We start from the raw sequence: 22,521 nt of genomic DNA, 5'->3' as shown, positions 1-22,521 counted from the left end.
AACCGGGTTAATCTTTAAATAAAATAGATATAAAATAATTGTTGGGTTTGTGAGGATCTTATTTAAAAAGTTATTTTACAATTTTATATAACGCACCAATATAAATGCATTTAATTGTTATTAAAGTGTGCCATTTTGTGTCACTTTTTTAAAATTGAGAATGCCACATTTTGTGACACTTTTCAGAAATTCTCAATGGTAACGCTGATTGTCTTAATAAATTCAATTGAATAGCTTAAGTGATTCCGAACTAAAGAGCTGGCATTATAACTAACGTAACCTACATCATATGTTTCAGCTATCCAAATTATCCTCTATCCTCATTCTATAAGTCAAATTATTCATCTGACTTATAGAATGATAATAATATGTTATTCAAACAACATCCACATATAGAGTTTAAATATCGATTGTAGTTAATCATCGATTAACAACAATTTTTATGTATAATACCCTCGAGAACTACACTGGTGGCCAAAACTAAAGCAACTGATGTAGCGTTCAAATTCAATCCCTTATAACTTTTTTTTCATAATAAACAAAATTTTAAATTTTTTTCTGTTTTATAAGTTATGTAGTTTATTTACTTAGGATTAAGAAAAAGAAAAAACTTAAACTTCATTGTGAATTTATGACAACAAAGAAAAGAAAGTAAAAATCAATTTCTGTGTGAACAAAACTAAAGCAACTTTCTTATGTATGGCTACAAATAAATTAGTTAAGTTAGTAATCAATAGCATAACCATTATTTATGATTACATCTTCGAGGCATATAGTCAATAAGATGCTCAATTTGATCCGTGTGTTTGTTTGAGAATCTCTTTTTATTTTCCTATCTACGATACTCCATAGATTTTCAATTGGGTTAATATCAGGCGATTGCGGTGGCCATGACAAAACCCTGATTTCTGATTCACGTAACCAGTCCTTGACAATTTTCGATGTGTGCTTGGGGTCATTATGGTGTTGCCAAATAAGTGGCATGTTCTCTTCTGCGAAAAGAAGCATTACGTTTTCTAACACATTCTTATAGATAAATGGAACCGTTAGTCCTTTTATTTCATGAATTGGACCAACTCCATAAAAAGAAAAGCAGCCCCACACCATAACTGAGACTCCTCCATGCTTTACAGTACCCTTACAATACTGAGGCTTAAGTTTTGCATATTTGGGTCTTCTTACAGTAACATTTTTCATGTCTGATCCTTTTATATTAAATTTGGACTCATCCGAGAACAAAATATTTCTCCACTGATTCGCATTCCAACCAATATGAGCTTTTGCGAAAGCTAGCCTGGCTCCGATTCTTCGCTGAAATGAATGGCGTTTTTGAAGGTCTTCGAGCACGTAATCCTGCTTCCGCAGCTCGTCTACGTACTGTTCTTGTGCTTAAATCTAATGATAACTCCCTCACTAACTCTCTTGAAGTGACGAATGTTTTTTTTTTTTTTTTTGATTTCTCCGAAATCACTGATTTATCAATATTATATTTTTCCGAAATATTTTTTTGTGATAAATTGTTCTTATAGTCTTTAATAATTTGCTGTTTTATCCAAGTATTGTATTTGTTTCTAGCAATTTTTATCATTTCTGCTTAAGTCCTCAAAAAATCGAACATAGACACGTGCTATTGCAATTAATACTTTTTAAAAATGGTGTATGACGAAGGAAAACAGAACCAAAAGCATAATACGATTATTATAACGGTATAAACAACAACAATTGTTTTGGTCACCTGCGTCACAGCGGAGTTGCTTTAGATTTGACCATAACTAATATGCATTAAAATTAATAATTTAAATATTTATCAGTATAGATGAATTATTTTTTTATTTTTATTTTGTGTGGTCGTATATGGACAAATACATTATATAAAACAAAAGACAAAATTCGATTTTGTCGAATATTTCAAATTTTGTGACATATTATATGTAGTAGTCAATTTAGTTTAGTTGCTTTAGTTTTGTATATTATTATTTTATTTATTCATTCACACACTACAAAATATACAAAGACCTTTTAAATTACAGTATGTGATTAATGTTGGTACCATAGTAAATGTAATCTGCGACTTAATTTATAAATTATAATTAACATAGATAATTTTAAAATTTTTTAAAAATTAATTTAACAAAATTAACCTCACTTTTTAAAATAATGAACGTATTAGGATGATAAAATTTTCATCTCATAGCAAACATTCAATTCAATGTATTACTTCTATGTTGATACGGATCAATTGCCTAAAGGATAGTCAATAAACAGTTTTACTGCCAGGAAGGAGCTCATTCCTATTTTGAAGGTTGTGAGAAATATCAATGATTATGGACAGGTGATAGAGAACCACTGTGGTGCAATGGTTAGCATGCCCGCCTTGCATACACAAGGTCGAGGGTTCGATTCCTGCTTCGACTTAATACCAAAAAGTTTTTCAGCGGTGGAATATGCCACCTCAGTAATGCTGGTGACATTTCTGAGTGTTTCAAAGCTCCTCTAAGTGGTTTCACTGCAATGTGGAACGCCGTTCGGAGGTCCCTTGTCATTGAGCTTAATCGGGCAGCACTCAGTGATAAGAGAGAAGTTCACCACTGTGGTATCGCAATGGACTGAATAGTCTAAGTGAGTCTGATACATCGGGCTGCCACATAACCTAACCTAACCTAGCACCATAACAGAACTCCTTAAGCTAATTACTCAGCCTCAAACGCCATTGAACATAAAGCTTCGAACCGTCAATTAAAGTGTTTGTGATATAATCGTAATATGACAACAATCCATAACATTTGAACAACTTCCCGAGATGTTTTTAATATTATGAATAAACATGAAGAACACAGGTTCAAATCTCACCAGCGGTCAATTTTTTTTAACAAATGTTTTTCGAAAAAGTTATTTTTTATATTAAACATCGTTTTTATTTTGTTATTTTCGGCACTTATTTGTGTATAATTACATTTTTCCGTTTAAACTAAACAGAAAATTGAAATTTTTTGTAATTTGCAAAATCTTCCCAAACTAACTTCCATGGAAGCGAAAAAGTTAAATGGCTCAGGTTCAAATCCCTATGAGGGAAAATTTTTAAATTTTATTTTCATTGTTTTTTAATTTTTCCCTTTAAACGTAATTGCTAAGATTTTTCCAAAATAACTTTATTGGATGTGGAAAAAATTGATGGAGGACCCCGGGATGCTCTTAAAAAGAAATATTTGTGGAACAACTTCAATTTTTTTTGCTGGGAAATTAAATTATGAAGTAAAAGTACGATTGCATTACATATCAATATTTTCTTTTTTTTTTTATTTGACATCATCATTTTAATGCAGAAAATCAGCACGAAAGCTTATACTGCTGACATATTTTTTGCCGGGTGAACCATTTATTAAACACTTAGAGAAAAAGCGAATAAACTCAGAACTAAATGATCGCTCTTTGCTTTACGTTATTGCAACCGCCGCATGCAGAGAGAAGGCACCACCGTTTGGAATATTATTAATCTGAGTAGTAGTAGAGTTTAATATCATTTTTTCCCTAGAATATATTGGTGCATTCTGTACATACAAAAAGAGATGCTTGATTTATTAGAATGGTTCAGAATTTTTATATAATCTTGAGTTGCATATGTTATAGCGTTAGAAATATGAAATAACATATGACACTGTATTTCTTGCTTATTGCTTGCAATAATGTAAATGATTGCAACAGATACATGCAACGTAGATAACATGTCTTCTTTATTCTATCCCAAAAGACACATATACGATCATACAGTTTGGTATAGGAAATATAAGGATTCTATAGTAACCGTAAGCGTCTGGTAATATAATATATATCAGAGAACTGCAACCGGTGGCTTTTTTCGTATTGCAATCTTACCCACAAAATGTCGGTGGCAGTGAGTAAGACACCAATTACCATGCGATCTTTTACATTGATACAAATGCGAGAATAAAAACACCACTAGTATATAACAACCCAGTCAGAAAAAAACCATCGGAAAAGCGTTCGGAAATAAAATAAAATAAATAAAAGCATTTTAAACGGTTGATACACGGTGGGAAAAAGCGTTGTTACAACCCCAAAATGATAACATCATTCTACGGTGTATCGATCGTATTTAACAACGTTAAAAGCGCCATGAAAACAATATTTTATACGCTTTTTCGATTGTTTAACGAACGCTTTGACAACCCCAAAATGGTAACATCGTTATACGGTGTATCGATGGTTTTTACAACCAATAAAAAGCACTGAAAATTCAAATTGAAGTTTTTAATTTGACTATACAATTTCCATTCAAAAAACCAAAGGTAAAAAAGGGGACAAGTTATTCACAAATGTCCGTATTTCAAACAAAATACTTAAGAATTTCTTAAAATTTTTACATTTTACCCCAAATGCGCCAGAAGAACATTCTTGCAATTTTTAACTCCAATTTTTTCCTTCAAACAACGAAATTATCTTTAAAATGTGAAAAAAAAAATATTTTGTCTAAAAAAAATTCTTGAATTGGTCGAAAAATATCTGACAAAACCCCATAAGACGAGATAGAACAATTTCTTAAAAATTTTATGTTGTGTGTAGTTTTTGAAGGCACATCTTGCTGTGACAGATACAGATGCAATATCTGCCCTAGATCGGGAGATATAGAATGATGTCTCGAATTGTTAAGTTTAATTTTAGCAAAACAACATATCTCATTTTCTTATTCAACCGTCGAATGGAACGGACGTGTTTTTTAATAGCGGATAAACTCATCGTAATAGGTACCTACTAAGAATTTCAAGTGTGGTGGGATATTAAACCACCGCGAAATTCAAAGTCATTGGGTTGCTAACTTCAGGGCCCAGTGGACGGGTATCGACTGGAGTTATAAATTTGGGCAATGACCAAGAGTTAGGCCCAATTAGTCGACCTGTAGACGGGTAACGACATCAAAAGGAGGTAATCCCTCACGAAAGAGATTCAAGGAACGCCGAAATGCTTTGTTTATCTTAAAGAAGTTAGGATCAGTCGACCCAAGCACGCTGTCGGCTAAACAAAGCGATTTCTTAAAATGGGCTCAAGTAATTCTTGAGGCTGGAAAAAGGGAACGATCACCGGATGAGCTGCCATCCTCCAGAAGGGATCAAAGATCGTTTGCCTCAGTTGCTAAAGACAGCCTTGTGATGGCTATCATTAATAAAGGAGCATTGGACGGTATGGTTCCAAAGCAAAAATGGGGGGAAATTGAGAATGCTTTGTCTGGCGTCTACTCACAGGTGCTGGAAAAGTTTCCCGGCCCAGATCCTCGACACCAAGAGGCTGGTTGGTATCAAGGACAATTTAAGCTAGTCGCATTTGAGGACCAGAGGTCTATAGAATGTTTTAAAGCTGCTCTGATACTAATTGGTGAAGTTTGGGAAGGAGCTGCTCTAGAGTTAGTCGAGAAGAAAGACCTACCGGCTAGACCTGGAGCACATGCGTGGATACCTGCAAACCCTTCTGACCCTGAATCTATTTTAAATAGACTGAAACGATGCAATCCAGATCTTCCAACAGCTGATTGGAAGGTTGGCCGTTGGGATGAAGTGGATGGACCAAGACGGCATTCAGTGTTTATATTGAACACTCAGTCTTTGCCACATCTAGCAAAGACTCAGGGCCCTGTATGTTATGGCTTTCATTATATCCAAATGAAGGTATATAAAAACGATCAGCTAAAGGATTTAGAAATGGACAAGCCTCTGTCTGAATCAGAAGTAAGCGGATCCTCTTGCGAAGTCGAGGGAGATACCAAAGATGAAGACATGGATAGACACCGTATGCGAGAGGAGGTTTCTATTGCCTCAGAACTCACCAAAGTTGAACCTATGGTTATTGCGAGAGTCACCGAGATCTGTGAAGAGGACATTCTTGATGACTCGATTGAAGCGGCTGATGTGACGGTTGTTGAAAATATCGATGGTCCTACGGATCCTCCAGATAAATCTTCATCTTTGTAAGGCTGCATGTGCTGCCTTAAAAGTTCTCCTGATGAAAGGGGACATAGATATAGTTCTTATTCAAGAACCATATGTTTATAGAAACAAAATATGTGAATTAAGTACTCCGGGGTTCAAACTATTGCAGTATACTGGTAATGATGTAAATCGAGCCTGTATAATTGCTAGGTTAGGTTAGGTTAGGTTATGTGGCAGCCCGATGTATCAAGCTCACTTAGACTATTCAGTCCATTGTGATACCACAGTGGTGAACTTCTCTCTTATCACTGAGTGCTGCCCGATTCCATGTTAAGCTCAATGACAAGGGACCTCCTTTTTATAGCCGAGTCCGAACGGCGTTCCACATTCCAGTGAAACCACTTAGAGAAGCTTTGAAACCCTCAGAAATGTCACCAGCATTACTGAGGTGGGATAGTCCACCGCTGAAAAACTTTTTGGTGTTCGGTCGTAGCAGGAATCGAACCCACGACCTTGTGTATGCAAGGCGGGCATGCTAACCATTGCACCACGGTGGCTCCCTTTTGAATTGCTAAAAACGAGCTCAACTTGTTTCTGCTTCCTTCAATGTGCAATACAGACACTGTCGTTGCCAGTTTAGAAATAGCCAAATGCAAATATTGGGAATCTTCGGTCTACATGGGACATGACAGGGAGATGCCTCCATGTGCCGTTAAGACCTTAGTGGAGGAGTCACTGAAAACAAAGACGAAACTCATTATGGGATGCGATGCGAATGCACATCATAGTATATGGGGAAGTAGTGATATTAATGCAAGGGGAGAGTCGCTAATAGAGTTTATTTTGCGTACTAATCTGGTAGTTTGCAACAAGGGAGATGTCCCAACCTTTCTCACTAAAAACAGGCAAGAGGTTTTGGACATCACCTTGGCCTCGCAAGAACTGAATGAAATGATATCTGAGTGGCAGGGTTTAAGTGAACACAGCTTCTCAGATCATCGCTACATCAGTTTCAAATTTAATGTTCATATCACCAAGACCACATTTTCGCCAAATGTTAGGTAAGCTGACTGAAATAGGTATAGGGAATCGTTCAATATGATGATACCGGAAATAACAGAGACAAATATGAGAAATGTGCAAGATATCGAACACTCAGTGGAGAGGATTACTAAGGCCTTCAACATGCCCTAGAGGGAAGCCAAGGGGGAAAAATCGACCGCCATGGTGGTCTACGGAATTAAATAATATGAGGAAATCCTGCAGGAAGCTCTTTAACAAGGCAAAGTCCACCAGAGCCCCTGAGGATTGGGACACTTACAAGAAGAATCTGAGAGGATACAAGCGAGAACTGAGAAAGGCTCAGCATAACTCTTGGAATGATTACTGCAGCAGTATTGAGAATACGTCCGAGGCTTCCAGACTACGGAACTTCTAGCATCCACCAACTCCGCTCCAGGTTTCATTAAAACGTCGGAGGGCAATTGGACAACGTCCAGTGAGGAGACGCTGGAGGTACTATTGGACACACATTTTCCTGGAAATCAGACGGTTGAACCATGTACTGGCGGTGCCACAGTTAGGTTAGGTTATGTATTAGGCCGATGTATCAGGCTCACTTAGACTATTCAGTCCATTGTGATACCACAGTGGTGAACTTCTCTCTTATCACTGAGTGCTGCCCGATTCCATGTTAAGCTCAATGACAAGGGACCTCCTTTTTATAGCCGAGTCCGAACGGCGTTCCACATTCCAGTGAAACCACTTAGAGAAGCTTTGAAACCCTCAGAAATGTTACCAGCATTACTGAGGTGGGATAATCCACCGCTGAAAAACTTTTTGGTATTCGGTCGTAGCAGGAATCGAACCCACGACCTTGTGTATGCAAGGCGGGCATGCTAACCATTGCACCACGGTGGCTCCCGGTGCCACAGTTGCTCAGCGGTCGTTTCCCGTCGAGGAAATTGTATCGGAAACTACAAGAAGATGGGCGCTAAATAGCTTTGGACCATTCAAATCCCCCGGACCTGATGGAATTACTCCGGCGGAGTTACAAGCAGTAACTGACAAAATTATCCCCTGGTTGTCGGCGATATATAAAGGATGTATCAACTTATCATATATCCCAGGAAAGTGGAGGGAAACAAAAGTCGTTTTCATACCTAAAGCGGGAAAATCCTCTCACTCGAGGGCGAAGGATTTTCGACCAATCAACTTATCCTCATTCCTACTTAAGACTCTGGAGAGGATGATAGATATTTATCTTAGAACTAGCATCGATTCAAGTTTGTTCTCGAAACGACAGCATGCATACTCGAAGGGCAGGTCTACTGAGACCGCACTACATGAACTAGTCAGCTTTATTGAAAGCTCACTATCTGTCAAAGAATACGCAATCGTGGCGTTTCTAGACATCGAAGGGGCGTTCAATAACGTCCATCCGAGCTCGATATTAAATGGACTGACAACTCTGAATGTTGATCCATGTGTACTTAGGCTGTTAGACGAACTTCTAATGAAGAGACGTATTTCAGCCACACTAGGCCAAGCAAACATACAAAGGTATGTAAACAGAGGCACTCCCCAAGAAGGAGTTCTATCACCTCTTCTTTGGAATGTTGCTATAAATAACCTTCTGGTTACCCTAGAAAAAGAAAGGATAAAAGTGGTGGCATACGCAGATCCGATCCACAATCAGAGATATTATTCAGAGGGCCCTCCGGATGACTGAGAAATGGGCGAAAGACAATGGTCTTGGGGTAAATCCTGCAAAGACAGAAATAGTCATGTACTGCAAAGATCGCAAAACTCCCACGGTTAGGCCCATATCCTTAGGGGGTATTGAAATTCCCTTTGGTGAGTACTCGTGCAAAAAGGCAATAGGAAAAAAGTGGGGACTAAAACCAAAAATTGTGCATTGGCTATACACTGCAGTAGTTAGACCTATAATGCTATATGGTGTTGTAGTCTGGTGGCCGGCACTTCAGAAACCGACTTGTTTAGATAAAGTTCAGCGTATGGCGAGCTTATGTATCTCAGGCGCATTTAGTAAGACAGGAACAGACTCCCTTAATGTCATGCTACATCTATTGTCTTTAGACATTTTGGCCAAACAGTCAGCTGCAACAACGGCTGTGCGGTTGCGCGAGCTATCGCTGTGGTCGGAAAAAATGTACGGTCATAGTTCGGTCCTCAAAATAATGCCAGATGTGCCTAACGTAGTGGATTATACCCTGGCAAAACCACTTTTCGACAAAAAGTTTGAAACTCTAATTCCCAACAGTGAGGCGTGGTGTACACGGACCCCGGGGAATAAAAGATATATAGATTTCTACACTGATGGCTCCAAATTGGATGGACAAGTGGGTTTCGGAGTATATTCTAAAGATCTGGAACTTCGAATAGCGAAAAGATTACCTGATCACTGTAGTGTTTTTCAGGCTGAAATATTAGCAATAAGATAGGTGGCGAATTGGCTGAGAAGTAATGTTCCAAAAAATGTGGGCATTAATATATACTCAGACAGTCAACCTGCAATAAAATTCTTGGACTCTGTGTTACTCAACTCGAAAACGGCCATCGACTGCCGCAAATCTCTCAATGAGATGGCTTAGCAGTACAATATTCACCTAATATGGGTGCCTGGCCATAGGAACATACCGGGGAACTGCGAAGCGGATGAGTTGGCAAGGCTAGGGACTACCTTACATATTCCAGGGCAACTAGAATTTGTTGGTATGACCCTAGGTACATGCAAGCTCATGCTGCGTGAGAAGGCTGTTATGATGGCAAATGTTCGATGGGAGAATTGCAAGGGTTGTAACGACACCAAGCAAATATGGCCCCATTTCAACTTAAACCGCACACTAGATATGCTAATGTTCTCGAGACGTCAGATATCACTCCTGATATCTGCTATAACGGGCCCCTGCCTGATAGGCGATTTTGCAAAAACTATTGGCGCGAGGTATAATGACTATTGTATGAGCTGTCATGATGTGGAGGAAAAATAATCAATTAAACACCTCTTGTGTGAGTGGCCTGCATTTTGTGTAAAGCGCAAGCAACTTTTAGGAGCATATAGCTTCAGATTACTGGCGGATCTGGAAAACGTTAACTTAAGCAGTCTGCTAATGTTTTTGGAACAATCTGGTTGGTTCAGCGAAGAAAAATAATCGAGAAGGTTCAGCGGTTAAAGCTAGAAGTGCCCATATGTAATAGGTACTTTTAGTTAATGTGGTATCACAATGGACTGAATAGTCTAAGTGAGCCTGAATCTTAATCGGGCTGCCACTTTAACCTAACCTAACCTAACATATCTCATCATATGTTGTAAAATAAAATCGAAATACTTGTGTGATACTTTTGACAAAACAACAGAAGTCCACATAAGGTTTGTGTAATTGACAATTTTTTTTTACAAAACAACATATTTCGAGTCATGGTGTTTTGTCGAAAAAAAAACTTCAGTTGTGTTGTTTTTTAGTCAGAATATGATCAGGATTCAATGCGACAAAACACATAAATAATAAGTAGATATGTTTCTTTTTTTGTTGATTTTTTTTGTTTTAAATAAAATATCATATGACAAAACAACATAAGTCGGTAATTCCTAAATTTCTCTAAAAATAAGCTAACGAAAAGATCTATCACATAAATATTAAACATTTTCCAGATCTTTTCTACAGAAGTTTTTGAGACCTCATATAGGTGTATTTTCGCTCCCCTGTAAAATTAATTTTTTAGACTTATGGGGTTTTATCATAAATCCACAGATACGCACTTATATTTGTGAAATCAGCGTTTAGTTTAGTTAAAACTGTGTACAATTGCCTACATTTGTAAAATTAACCAAAATTGTTCTTCCTGGTAGGTTCACTGTGTTTTTAGTGCACACCTTCAATTTATATGAAAAATGAATATTATCCTATTCTAAATCAATTCAAATCAACAGTAATACCTTTATTATTCATACAAAAAAATTAAGCGTTGAAGGAAAATGCATTTTCAAATATACTTTTAAAAACCGTCAATTAATTTGTTTAGCAAGCGTTATTTCAACGTTAGCTTCCAACGTTGTTGCAACGCTCAATATTTATAACCATCAGGAATTTCTGACTGGGAATATTCGTATGCAGTGCTTGCAATCTTAAACCAATCGACATCGTAACAACGCTCGGTAAACAAAAAACGAGAGTGGCACTTAAGTGTGATTGCACTCAACAACAACAACAATTACCAGCAGTTGGCCAATCCCACGGCGGCGGGTTCTACGCACCGGATTGACCCGATGGATACCAGCCATCGGCCAGCGGCTGCCACCTCAGTGTACGTGTTGTCTCGTCCGTTTTTTCGTGTTGGAGAAGGTGCATCCCGGGGAGCCTTCTCCGCCTGCTTTTGGTCCGAGCCGGGATAGAGGAAAACCCCGGACCATGGTACTGTGCCGTCTGCCGAAATCGAATTCACCATCGCTCGGTTTCGGTGAGGTGTAACCGGTGCATGGAATGGGTGCACTTCCGGAACTGCTCCGGCCTAACATCGCTGCGTGAGTATAGTCAAACTGACTTCGTGGCAGGATGCTGTGCCAATGACAGCAGCAGTGGGTCATCTGATTATGTGACCCCACCGACTTCTCCCGCACAACAATATTCTCCGCCGCAGCATCTTACACCGAATATTGTTGTACCAGTTCCGGAGAGTGCATCATTTTTGCAATTTAATTGCAACGGGCTCGGTGGTAAGATTAGTGAGATCGTAGACTTTATGAATCGGAAAAGGATAAGGGTCGCGGCGATCCAGGAAACAAAGCTGAATCCCACCTGCAGCCTACGACATTGTGATGGGTACAATGTCCTACGGAAGGATCGCACAAGAAATGGAGGTGGTGGCCTGGCTTTCATATTACACCGTTCCGTGCAGTATAGACCTATCACGCTTGTGCTAGACACTAATGACCCGTACATGGAATGTATGGGGGTAGCAGTTAAGTGTGGGGCTGCCGAGATAGAGCTATACAATGTGTACATACCGCCGGTTGGTAGCTGTGCTCCTGGTTATAGCCCAAACATTGAGTGGTTGTTGAGCGGGCATAACCGATTGGTTCTAGGAGATTTTAATGCCCACCATGAACTTTGGCATTCTCTCCTGGGTAATGACCAGAGGGGCATAGCTTTGGCAGAGCAGATAGACGACTCCACATTTTGCACGGTGAACGAAGAGGCCCCCACGAGAATTATGGGTGACTGCAGCAGTTCGCCAGATTTATCGTTAGCATCGCCTGGTCTGATAAATGACGTCTCCTGGCAACCCGTCATTTCATTGGGTTCGGACCACCTCCCCATAATTCTCACCATCAACCGACCCTCCGATTTCATAACCTCTGAACGCCGGACGTTTATTAATCAAAAGAAAGCCAACTGGGAAGGCTTCAGAGAATACACCGATCGCCGCTTCAGTGAGCTCCCGTCCCCCTCACATGTTCATGTTGCCGAGAGGGAGTTCCGGGACATCATCAACGCAGCAGCCGCTCGCTTCATACCCGCTGGTCGAATTGCCCAGGTGAGGCCCAACTTCCCAGCCGAAGCGGCGGGACTCGCAGACGAGCGTGATGAACGCCGTCGTGCTAACCCTGCTGATCCTAGAATCAGAGAACTAAATCTAGAGATTAGTAAGATAGTCGACGAGCACAAGCGGAACACTTGGTTAGAGCACCTGAAGCAATGTAACTTAGGAACAGGAACTGGTAAATTGTGGTCAACAGTTAGAGCCCTCTCGAACCCCTCCACAAGGGATGATGGGATTTCAGTCACATTTGGCGACGTGACTGTGACTGATCCGAAGAGGTGCGCCAAATACTTCAACCGACAGTTTGTCGAGCATCCCGAGAGTGATAGAGCGAAAAGGAGAGCCACCCGTCGTGTACGTGGTCTCCGAGCCGATGACACACCACAATTTACTGCAGCCGAAGTTACCAATGTCATCAACAGCGCGAAACCATCTAAGGCGCTGGGCCCTGACGGAATTTCAATGCTAATGCTGAAGCATCTGGGAATACTGGGAGTTGAGTACCTGACCAGACTCCTCAATTTGTCTTTGGAATCACACATTATACCCGATGTCTGGAAAATGGGAAGGGTGATTCCACTACTGAAACCGGGCAAAGATTCGAGCAAAGGTGAATCGTACAGACCGATATCCCTTCTTTCGCCAGTAGCCAAGACACTTGAGGCATTACTCCTCCCCAGCCTTGTGGAGAATTTTCCAGCTGCCCACCATCAACATGGATTCCGTAAGGTACATAGTACGACAACAGCCTTACATGCCATTTCGACACATATTAATAAGGGACTTAACCAGCCCAGGCCGTGTCACAGGACGGTCCTCGTGGCGCTTGACCTATCGAAAGCATTCGATACGGTCAACCATGCCACATTATTTGAGGACATCGAGAATACGTCCCTACCGTCAGGAGCGAAGCGTTGGGTGCTGAATTATATGTGTGGACGCCAGTCGTACGTGGAATTCAGGGACAGAAAGTCAAGACCGCGTAGAGCTAAACAGGGAGTTCCCCAAGGTGGGGTAATATCTCCGGCACTGTTTAACCTCTACATGTCCTCGATTCCACCCCCTCCTGACGGCGTCGAGATTGTATCATATGCGGATGACTGTACAATCTTGGCATCTGGGCCCAATGTTGATGACATTTGCGATCGGTTGAACGTCTACATAGCTAATCTTACCAGTTATTTCACTGCGAGAAACTTGAGGATATCCCCCACCAAATCCTCAGCCACACTATTTACTACATGGACGGCAGAAGTGCGCAGGCAGTTGAATATCAGAGTCGATGGAGTAATAATTCCGACCACAAATTACCCCAAGATTCTTGGGGTCACATTTGACAGCCTTTTTAGGTCATCTGCCCATGCCACTGCAATTTGTAATAAGCTCCGTGGTAGAAACAAGGTCCTCAAGTCACTAGCCGGCAGTACTTGGGGTGCGGACAAAGAAACCTTGCTAACTACTTATAAGGCAATTGGCCGGTCAGTGGTAAACTATGCAGCGCCAGTGTGGACACCGCAGACCAGTGATACGCAGTGGAATAACATACAAACCTGCCAGAACGCTGCTCTTAGAACTGCAACTGGGTGTCTCCGCAGCACACCCCTGGATCACCTTTATGTGGAGACAAAGATCATCCCTGTGCGAAGACACAACTACATGTTGTCAAAGCAGTATCTCCTGGGTTGTTATCGCAGTAATCATCCAAACCACCATCTTATGGATACACAACCACCACCCAGGAACGTAAGGGTTGATATACATAATCTAGAGCGCGAGATCCAGCGCTATAAAAGAGAGCCTCTAGATCAAGCAGCGTACCAGGCAGGTTTGAACAGGATTCATGAGGATACTGTAGCTGAAGCGGTGAGAAGCTACAAGGTTAATCCTGTTCTTGGAGTCCGACCACCGCCCATAGCACCGGAGGAAAGAGACCTCCCACGGCAAACTAGGGTAGTTTTGGCCCAATTAAGATCAGGCAAGTGCAGCCGCCTCAATTCCTACTTATCGGTGATTGATAGCAGCGTAGCTGACGTTTGTCCAATTTGCAACCAAGGGCCACACGACACGCGTCATCTTTTCTCTTGCCCAGCCAAACCAACCCGACTTACCACCAGATCACTCTGGACACACCCCATCTTAGTCGCAGAGTTCCTTGATCTGCCAACAAGCTGATGTACCAAGCGTATAACATGAAATGGATGAGATCACAATAAACTGTTACAACAACAACAACAACAACCAGCAGTTGGCATTAACTCAAGAGAATTGAGAGAGTAGCAAATAAGAGAATACACACAAAAAAATTTCACGAACATTTTTCCAATTAAAATTTTAATTGAGTTTTAAAAAATATTCAAATAAAATTTAATTGATTCAACAAATTTTTTAATTGAAACAAAAATCAATCACAAAAATAATAGTATCAATTAATTTTTTAATTGGATCAATTAACTTTTTAATTGACCTTCAATTAATTTTTTAATTGATACTATCATTTCTGTGATTCAAGACATTTCAATTAAAAATTAATTGGATCAATTAATTTCGTGATTGAATCAGAAAAAAAATTTTTTGTGTGTACTAATTTGCTGAGATATGGGAAACCAAGAGGGCTGCCATTTTTACCGATTTATCGGCATTTTGACGATTTTTGATTCAAAAAATAGCGGTTTCCGATTTTTGCCTCGAAAATGACGATATATACTCGGTTCAAAAATTTGGAACAATCGAGCGAATTCGAAATCTTAACCGATTTCGATTAAATTTTGCTTACTTTAAGGGTACTTAATTACCTTGTATTAAATTTGAAGATGACCTATTTAGCTCAATACGACCCCATTTGTTGAAATCGGACGATGCCTATATATGGGGGCTATATCTAAATGTGATCCGATTTTTTTCCAAATTCAATAGCGTTCGTCCTTGTGCCCAAAAAGCACTGAACCAAGTTTCATCCAAATAATTACGACAGGAATCCTGCGAACAATGTATAGACAGACCGACCGATGAACGGACGAATACGAATAGATCGACTCAGGAGGTGATTCTGAGTCGATCAGTATGTTTTATGGAGTCTAAAGTCAATAATAGTTATTATTCCCTAAACACTATGTGGGTTAGGATATAAAATCTGGATGCATTTATTTTAATATTATTTAAATTCCCGATTTGGACGATTTTTATAATGCAAGTGCCGATTATGACGATTTTTTCGGGAAAAAGTGACGATTTTTCTTAAAATTTTATTGGCAGCCCTGGTAACCAATTTGTGTGATTGCTTTACTACGGTGTTTTCGAGAGACCAACACACATACTAACAAACACCGACAGTCGTCGGTTGCATTGGATATTTGTGATTGAAAATTTTTTTTTTTTACCAATTGGTGTTTTAAGATTGCACATATTGGTGTTTACTAAATACACTGATCGGTTGCGGTAGATCGCAGCCGTTCTCTGATATATATAACACATTCAGTTAGTCGAGACATCTCCACACCAAATTTAGCTGTAAAATATAAGGTTCCCTTGTCTCGTATTTGCCCCTTTTGAATAAACAAAAATCAATTCTAAAATAATAAACAAAATTTCAGGTCACTAATAATAGTATTTTCTTTTGATATTATAGCCACCTCTTCCTCGTCAGTGGCCTCTAGTAATGTTGCTGCATCCGGTGGCTCAAATAACACCAATAGTAAACAAACTGCCAATACGCAGCTTCAGCAACAACAAGTGAGTTTAACTGATGCTACAACATCTGCCAATAACACCAACATGACTATCAATAGCAATAACAATAACAGTGCCAATAACAACAGCGGCAATAACACCACAGATGGGCAACAGTTACACCATCAACAACCCCAACCACAACAACAACAACAGCAACAGCAGCCAAAAAACGTCAATACTCAACCCTATCACCATCAACATCAGCAATCTCAACAATCAAATATGAACAATAGCGCTCCATTGCAGCAAAATAGTTCCTCGTCAATAGGTTCAGGAAATGGTGTCGCTAACGGTGGTAGTGGTTGGTCAGAAAATCGTCTAGCTGATGTAGTGCGCGGCAACAACAGCGGTAATGTTGGAGGCGCAGGAGGTAATAGTGGTATTAGCAGTGGCAAGAAGTCGCGCAAAGATTCTAGCCACAACAAACCACAACAATACTTTTATCCACAAACGCAACAACAGCAGCAACATCGAGGCAATGTAACAGCTGTTAGCCCCACACCCAGTAATAATGCAACACCAATAGTAAATACAAGCAACAATAACACCTCATCTTTCTTAAATTCACCCGCCATAGAGAATGCTAATACAGATGACAGTAAACGTGAACAAATTGTCGGCAACAATAACAATATAAACAAAACATTGACAAATAAACCAAGTTCTAATAATGCTAATAACTCTCCAACTGTGATAAAGTGTATAACACAACAAAATAACAATACAACAACAAACACTAAGGCTAGCAACAATGTTGCCGCGACATATGTTGCCTCCGCCTCCTCCTCTTTACCGGATATTGCCACAGATTCCGCATGTGGTAGCATTGGTAGTACAATTGGTGGCAATGTCATAACTGCTAATCCCATTGATAAAACTAACAAGACTGAAGAATATTTGGTGTATGCCATGGATAAATCAAATGGAAGTGGGAATAGTGGTCCAACCATGAAAACACCATCAGGAAGTTCGTATACATCAACTACTGTGACAGCATCCAGCAGTGGTTTTGCCCCTAACAGCGATGAACGTAGTGCTAAAAATGCTGGATCATCGACTACAACAGCGGCGGTGTGTAGTGTTGCTACAATGACCACCAATCTGGCCGAATGTAACATAAACAATCATAAGAAACCTCCCGCCATTGTAGCATTAATTGCCAAAAAAGAAATGCCAAAAGAAGCTACCAAGCAAAAAAACGCATCTACATCGACGAACTCGACCTCCACAGAAAATCTTGCTGCTGCCATAGCGACTCCTCTAAATGCCACAAATACTACAGTTGCTATTGCTACTACCGGAGGATCATCGGCATCTCGTTTAAGTTATGCTCAAGTAGCACAACGTAAGGATGATAATATTGCAAATACAACGTCAACAATTGCAATAACGTCGTCACCTGTTGCTGTTAACAAACTAGACATGGCTGCAACATCCCCAGGGGTTCTTCCTTCCTCTGCATCCACAATTGTACATAATGAAAAGACTACTTCTTCATCTATTAGTTCTACTACTGGTAATTGCAGTAGTGGCTCTACAACAAATAACCCTACTTCCACTGTTAGTGGTGTAAATTCCTCAGGTGCTGCATCTTCAAATCTAACAACTGGTGCTGTGAACAGTGTTAGCAATGTACCATCGGTTACATTGCGCACTGAAAATTCCAAAGAAAAAGGTAAGCCATACAGCAAATAAAAATTTATTCGTAGTGGAAAATTAACAGTTTATTTATTGTTTATTTTTGGTCTTATAGTAAATAAAAGATAACAATATAAAAAGGTTAAACTTAAATTTTATTTCTCTATAAAATTTTGCCAAAATTTTATTTTTATAGAAAATTTTGCCAAAATTTTATTTTTATAGAAAATTTTGCCAAAATTTTATTTTTATAGAAAATTTTGCCAAAAATTTATCTTTATAGAAAATTTTGTCAAAAATTTATCTTTATTGAAAAATTTTGTCAAAAATGTATTTTTATAGAAAATTTTGCCAAACTTTTATTTTTATAGAAAATTTTTTCAAATCTTTATTTTTATAGAAAATTTGGTCAAAATGTTATTTTTATAGAAATTTTTGTCAAATCTTTATTTTTATAGAAAATTTTGTAAAATTTTATTTTTATAGATAAATTTGTCAAATCTTTATTCCTATAGAAAACTTTTTACCTCTTAGTTGGAGAGGAATATATCTACCAAAACATGAAGAATTCTATCAAACAGTAAAAACTACTGACAACCGCCCTAATTTGAAATATGCTCTCACTAAATACACTACAGTGCACTCTCGGTAACGTGATCTAATTAAAACCAAGTGAGTTAACGTTTGCGAAAATGTTCACGTTAGCGAACTTCAGCGAACTTACACGTTCTAGCGTGATAATCTTTTATTTTTGTTATTAGTAATATTAAAAACTTAATTTAATTTCATGAAAAAATTTACAAAAAAGAGATCGGAAAAATATTAGTGGGTATGTAGTTATAAAGCAATTTAAATTAATAATTAAACTTCACGAAAAAACCAAAAGAAAACACCGGATCTACATGCCCACGGAAAATGGGATTTTCACGTAAACCGACAATCGGTGTAAGAATATAAACCGGTCCACAGGTTTTTATCCACCGGTTTTGAACACTCTATTTTCCAGTCAATCAACTCGGTCAAGAATAATTGATTTTTACATAAATTCCGATGCAAAAGTAATTGATGGCTTGTAAGCAATATAATGAACTGCCAGTTAAATGGTTTATTTATTTTATAGACATAATTGTGAGAACTTGGTAACACTTTCGGCTTCGTCGTCGGCCGAATTTTGACTTTTTTTTGGCTTCGGCGGCCAAAAAAACTCCGCTTCAGCCGAGCTTTAATTCCTATTAAATTTATTCATATATTATTTTTAATTTAATCAATTTGAATGTTCATAAATCTATAACTCTCTTTATTTTCAGATGTGACTCGTGAAAATCGTCAAAGTACAGGAAGTAATGCTAGTTTTGGTGGCAGTAGTTTGAATAGTAGTAGTATAAATAGCAACACATTCATTGCCACATCCCGCAATCAACGTGTTGATTCCAAAGATATTAAAACCACACATACTCGAGATCGAGCCGATACTATTGAAAGTAGTAGCAGTAGTTCCGTAAATGGACGTAAAACGAATAGAAACAATATGAACAATTAATAAAAGAATATGATACGTCCCAAAATAATGGGTGCATGTCTGGCACATTTTTCCCGCAGAGGGTCGAATGAGAAAATCAGCCTTTACAAACACACGTAAAGTTAGATGATGAAAATAAACGATATGGAAATAGTTTTACGATAATTTCCTTGTTACTATTTATGTGTAAAGAGACACAAGTGTTGTGTCATCTTATATGTGTCGACTAAAATTGAACCATAAAAGATAACTCCCCCTAATGCTAAATCTTTTAAAAAGAAAAAGGAAACAAGTTAAACTTTTTCACATTGTTCTTCTACAATTGTGAAAATATATTATTTTTTGTTTGTTTGTTGAGTTTGAAACATTGTTGTTTTCTAAAAATTTCGATTATATTGGAAATTATTACGAGCAGAACTACTTATACAATATAAAGTATATATAGATTAACGTCAACTGAACTATTATTACTACTACTATCAACAACTGTATTTACTACTTCTACTACCAAAATCAACTATTTGTCAACTAAAGTGTAAAAACTGATAAATATCATCTTTAATTTAATTAAAATTCACAGCATAATTGCATAAAGTAGCGAGCTAAATGTATCTACTATAGAACTCTCCCTGTACTAAGAAGTGAATTTCCTCTATGAATATTTAAATACCATTTCACAAAATGACAAACCAATATAAATATGAATACGTTAAAGGTAAGTACAGACGCATTTGTTTTCTTCATATTTATCACTTACATTAAGAAACCAAAAACCTAAAAAGCATATACTTCTCATATTAGCAATATTAAGAAATAAAACCAGTATGAAAAACAGTTTGATGATAGGTTAGGTTTAAGTTGTAGCCCGCTATTTAGTCAATTTTGATATATTAACTAAAAATACCTATTACACACATAAACACTTTTATGGTGATTTCGTTACGATAATTTATGGTGTTACCACAAAGTTGCCGCAACCCCCTGAGTGAGGATTAAGGGGCTAAGGTGTCAAATATGCAACACATTTCTTTTAGCAATCGAAATCACTATTAGTTTTTTTTACCGCTGAATCCACCCTCCCGTTTATTATCTTCTGCAGAACCTGAACCTGGGGGCTAATCACGGCATTCGATATCGAATTCATAATCGTATCGAAAAAGTTGTCGATACGATTAAAAGTTTGGATCACGGGATTCGATCGAAATTTGATGCAATTTCTCAAGCGTTACCAACAGCAAAAAATGAAGCAGAACAAAATGAAATGACAAAATTAAGTTAGCGTCACAAAATATAATGTAGAAAAATAACATGTTTTGCAGGTTTCAAAGTAAAAAGTAAATTGTATTGCATTATATCTTATGGACCCATATCTCTTTTTACATTCCTCCGAATGCCTTCCTAATTGGAGGATGAGATGAATATAAAATAATTCGGCTACAAATAAGGAATAAAGGGTAATACGGTCAAAATTTGGTCAATATAAACTTGACGTATTTCTTTCAATTTTGCATTTAAAAAACCTGAACACTAGATAGGGTCGCGAAAAAAAGTTGATGCGGTCACCACCCAGTTTTGTAGCATATTCGAAGACAATTTCAGAACACCAAAACTTTTTTTTTCGTGCACCCTACGACCCCCCGAAATACAATTTATTGAGCTGTGTCGTCATTTGAAGTCCGATTGAAAAGAAACGCATATCGTTGTTCGTGGTTGATCAGGGGCTATATTTCGTGCATTGGTCATTTTTGACTCCGACGTCAAATTTGATTTTTATTTTTTTTTTATTTCGCTTCGTGTACCCCTATGATGCCCATTTCTTATAACCATTATAAAGATCTTAACAAAATATGAAACTTTTGCTTTTGAAGTATTTACTTATATTCATAAACAAAAAAGTTACAGAGATTTTAAAAAGTCAATAGGTCACCCTACACACCACCAAATAGTTTTTGTTGTGTTGTCATGATGTCCGATCAAAACCACATGCACATCGTTATTCACATCTACGAAATTAATTTATAAGGCATTTAGAACACAAAACCTGTTTATCTGTAAATTTCTAACGGTACATTTGTATACATACTCGTTGTTTGCACTATGGCATTATGCAAAGTGCATGTGTTTTTGCAAGGACAATTTGAGAGCCTACTGTTTTAAAATTCTAACAATCACATTCGCTACATGATTTTTTAAGTCTGTCCATATTTTTGTGAGAGAAGGCTGTTGTTTTCACTTTTTTCAAATACTATCAACAGCCTTCTCTCACAAAAATATGGACAGACTTAAAAAGTCATGTAGCGAATGTGATTGTTAGCAAAGATAATAAAAAAGGAAGATGGGAGATTGGCTACTGAGCACATCAAACCATTTACCACATTAGTTTAATACTCGAACCAAACACGTATACGACAAGTATTGACATAGCATTAAAATGCAAATAAAATGAAATTAACCCTTTCACTACTGATGTCCACTTAGAAGGACATTCGAAAAAGACACCAAATTCTATTTTCCCACTTAGTTTCGATTTATTTCTCGATGTTATTTTAAAGTAGAGGCTTTCATCTAAATAAGCTATAAATATTGTCCATATTGGTGAGGTCTAAAATAGATTTTTATAAACTTCTTTAACAAGAAACGAAAAATACGAAAATTTGAGACAATTTTTGTAATGTATGTTTCTAGTAAATGGACATTTATACAAAAACTATAGCTGATATATTTACGGGTTCTTTTTTGTATTTTTTCTCACACTTTGAAAGATAGTATAGGCCAAATAGCGCTTATTTTCGTAAAGCCATTTGGTCACAATTCAAGAATCAAGTTTTCAGAACAAGCTCATGTAGCTCTTGAAGTAATTGAGGTAGCTTTTCAAAATGACAATTTTTCTTCTACATGCTGTTAGTACAAGTAAAAAAAGAAGAAAAATAAAAGTTTTTATCATTAGGTTTATTTCGGTAGTGAAAGGGTTAAGAGCACGAAATAAATTTCCATAAAGAGGAAAATGTAATTTTGTTTGTTGTTGCCTAAAATTTAACATTGTTTCATTAAGAAAATTACATTTTTCATTTAAAAAATAAAAACGAAAAACAACTATAAGATTACAAACATGTATTAAACTAATCTGGTAAA

At 37.9% G+C, this 22,521-nt stretch overlaps 1 protein-coding gene across 4 annotated transcripts in view; it reads left to right on the top strand.

The window, feature by feature from the left end:
- The window catches only part of Larp4B (La-related protein 4B), an 82,693-nt gene that overhangs the window by 48,636 nt on the left and 11,536 nt on the right, over window positions 1-22,521 (top strand). For 3 of the 4 annotated variants that reach the window (XM_075303911.1, XM_075303910.1, XM_075303909.1), the window contains exons 9-10: window positions 16,129-17,907; window positions 19,178-20,104. In XM_075303911.1, coding sequence (XP_075160026.1) covers window positions 16,129-17,907; window positions 19,178-19,410 — 2,012 coding nt within the window. In that variant the 3' untranslated portion in view covers window positions 19,411-20,104. The remainder of the gene's footprint in view (window positions 1-16,128; window positions 17,908-19,177; window positions 20,105-22,521) is intronic. The other variant, XM_075303912.1, reaches the window with a different exon arrangement.

This window comes from Haematobia irritans, chromosome 4 (assembly GCF_050003625.1).
Source record: "Haematobia irritans isolate KBUSLIRL chromosome 4, ASM5000362v1, whole genome shotgun sequence".
Classification (NCBI taxonomy): domain Eukaryota; kingdom Metazoa; phylum Arthropoda; class Insecta; order Diptera; family Muscidae; genus Haematobia; species Haematobia irritans.
The sequence above is the reverse complement of the archived record's forward strand: the minus strand, read 5'-3'. Positions and strand labels throughout refer to the sequence as shown.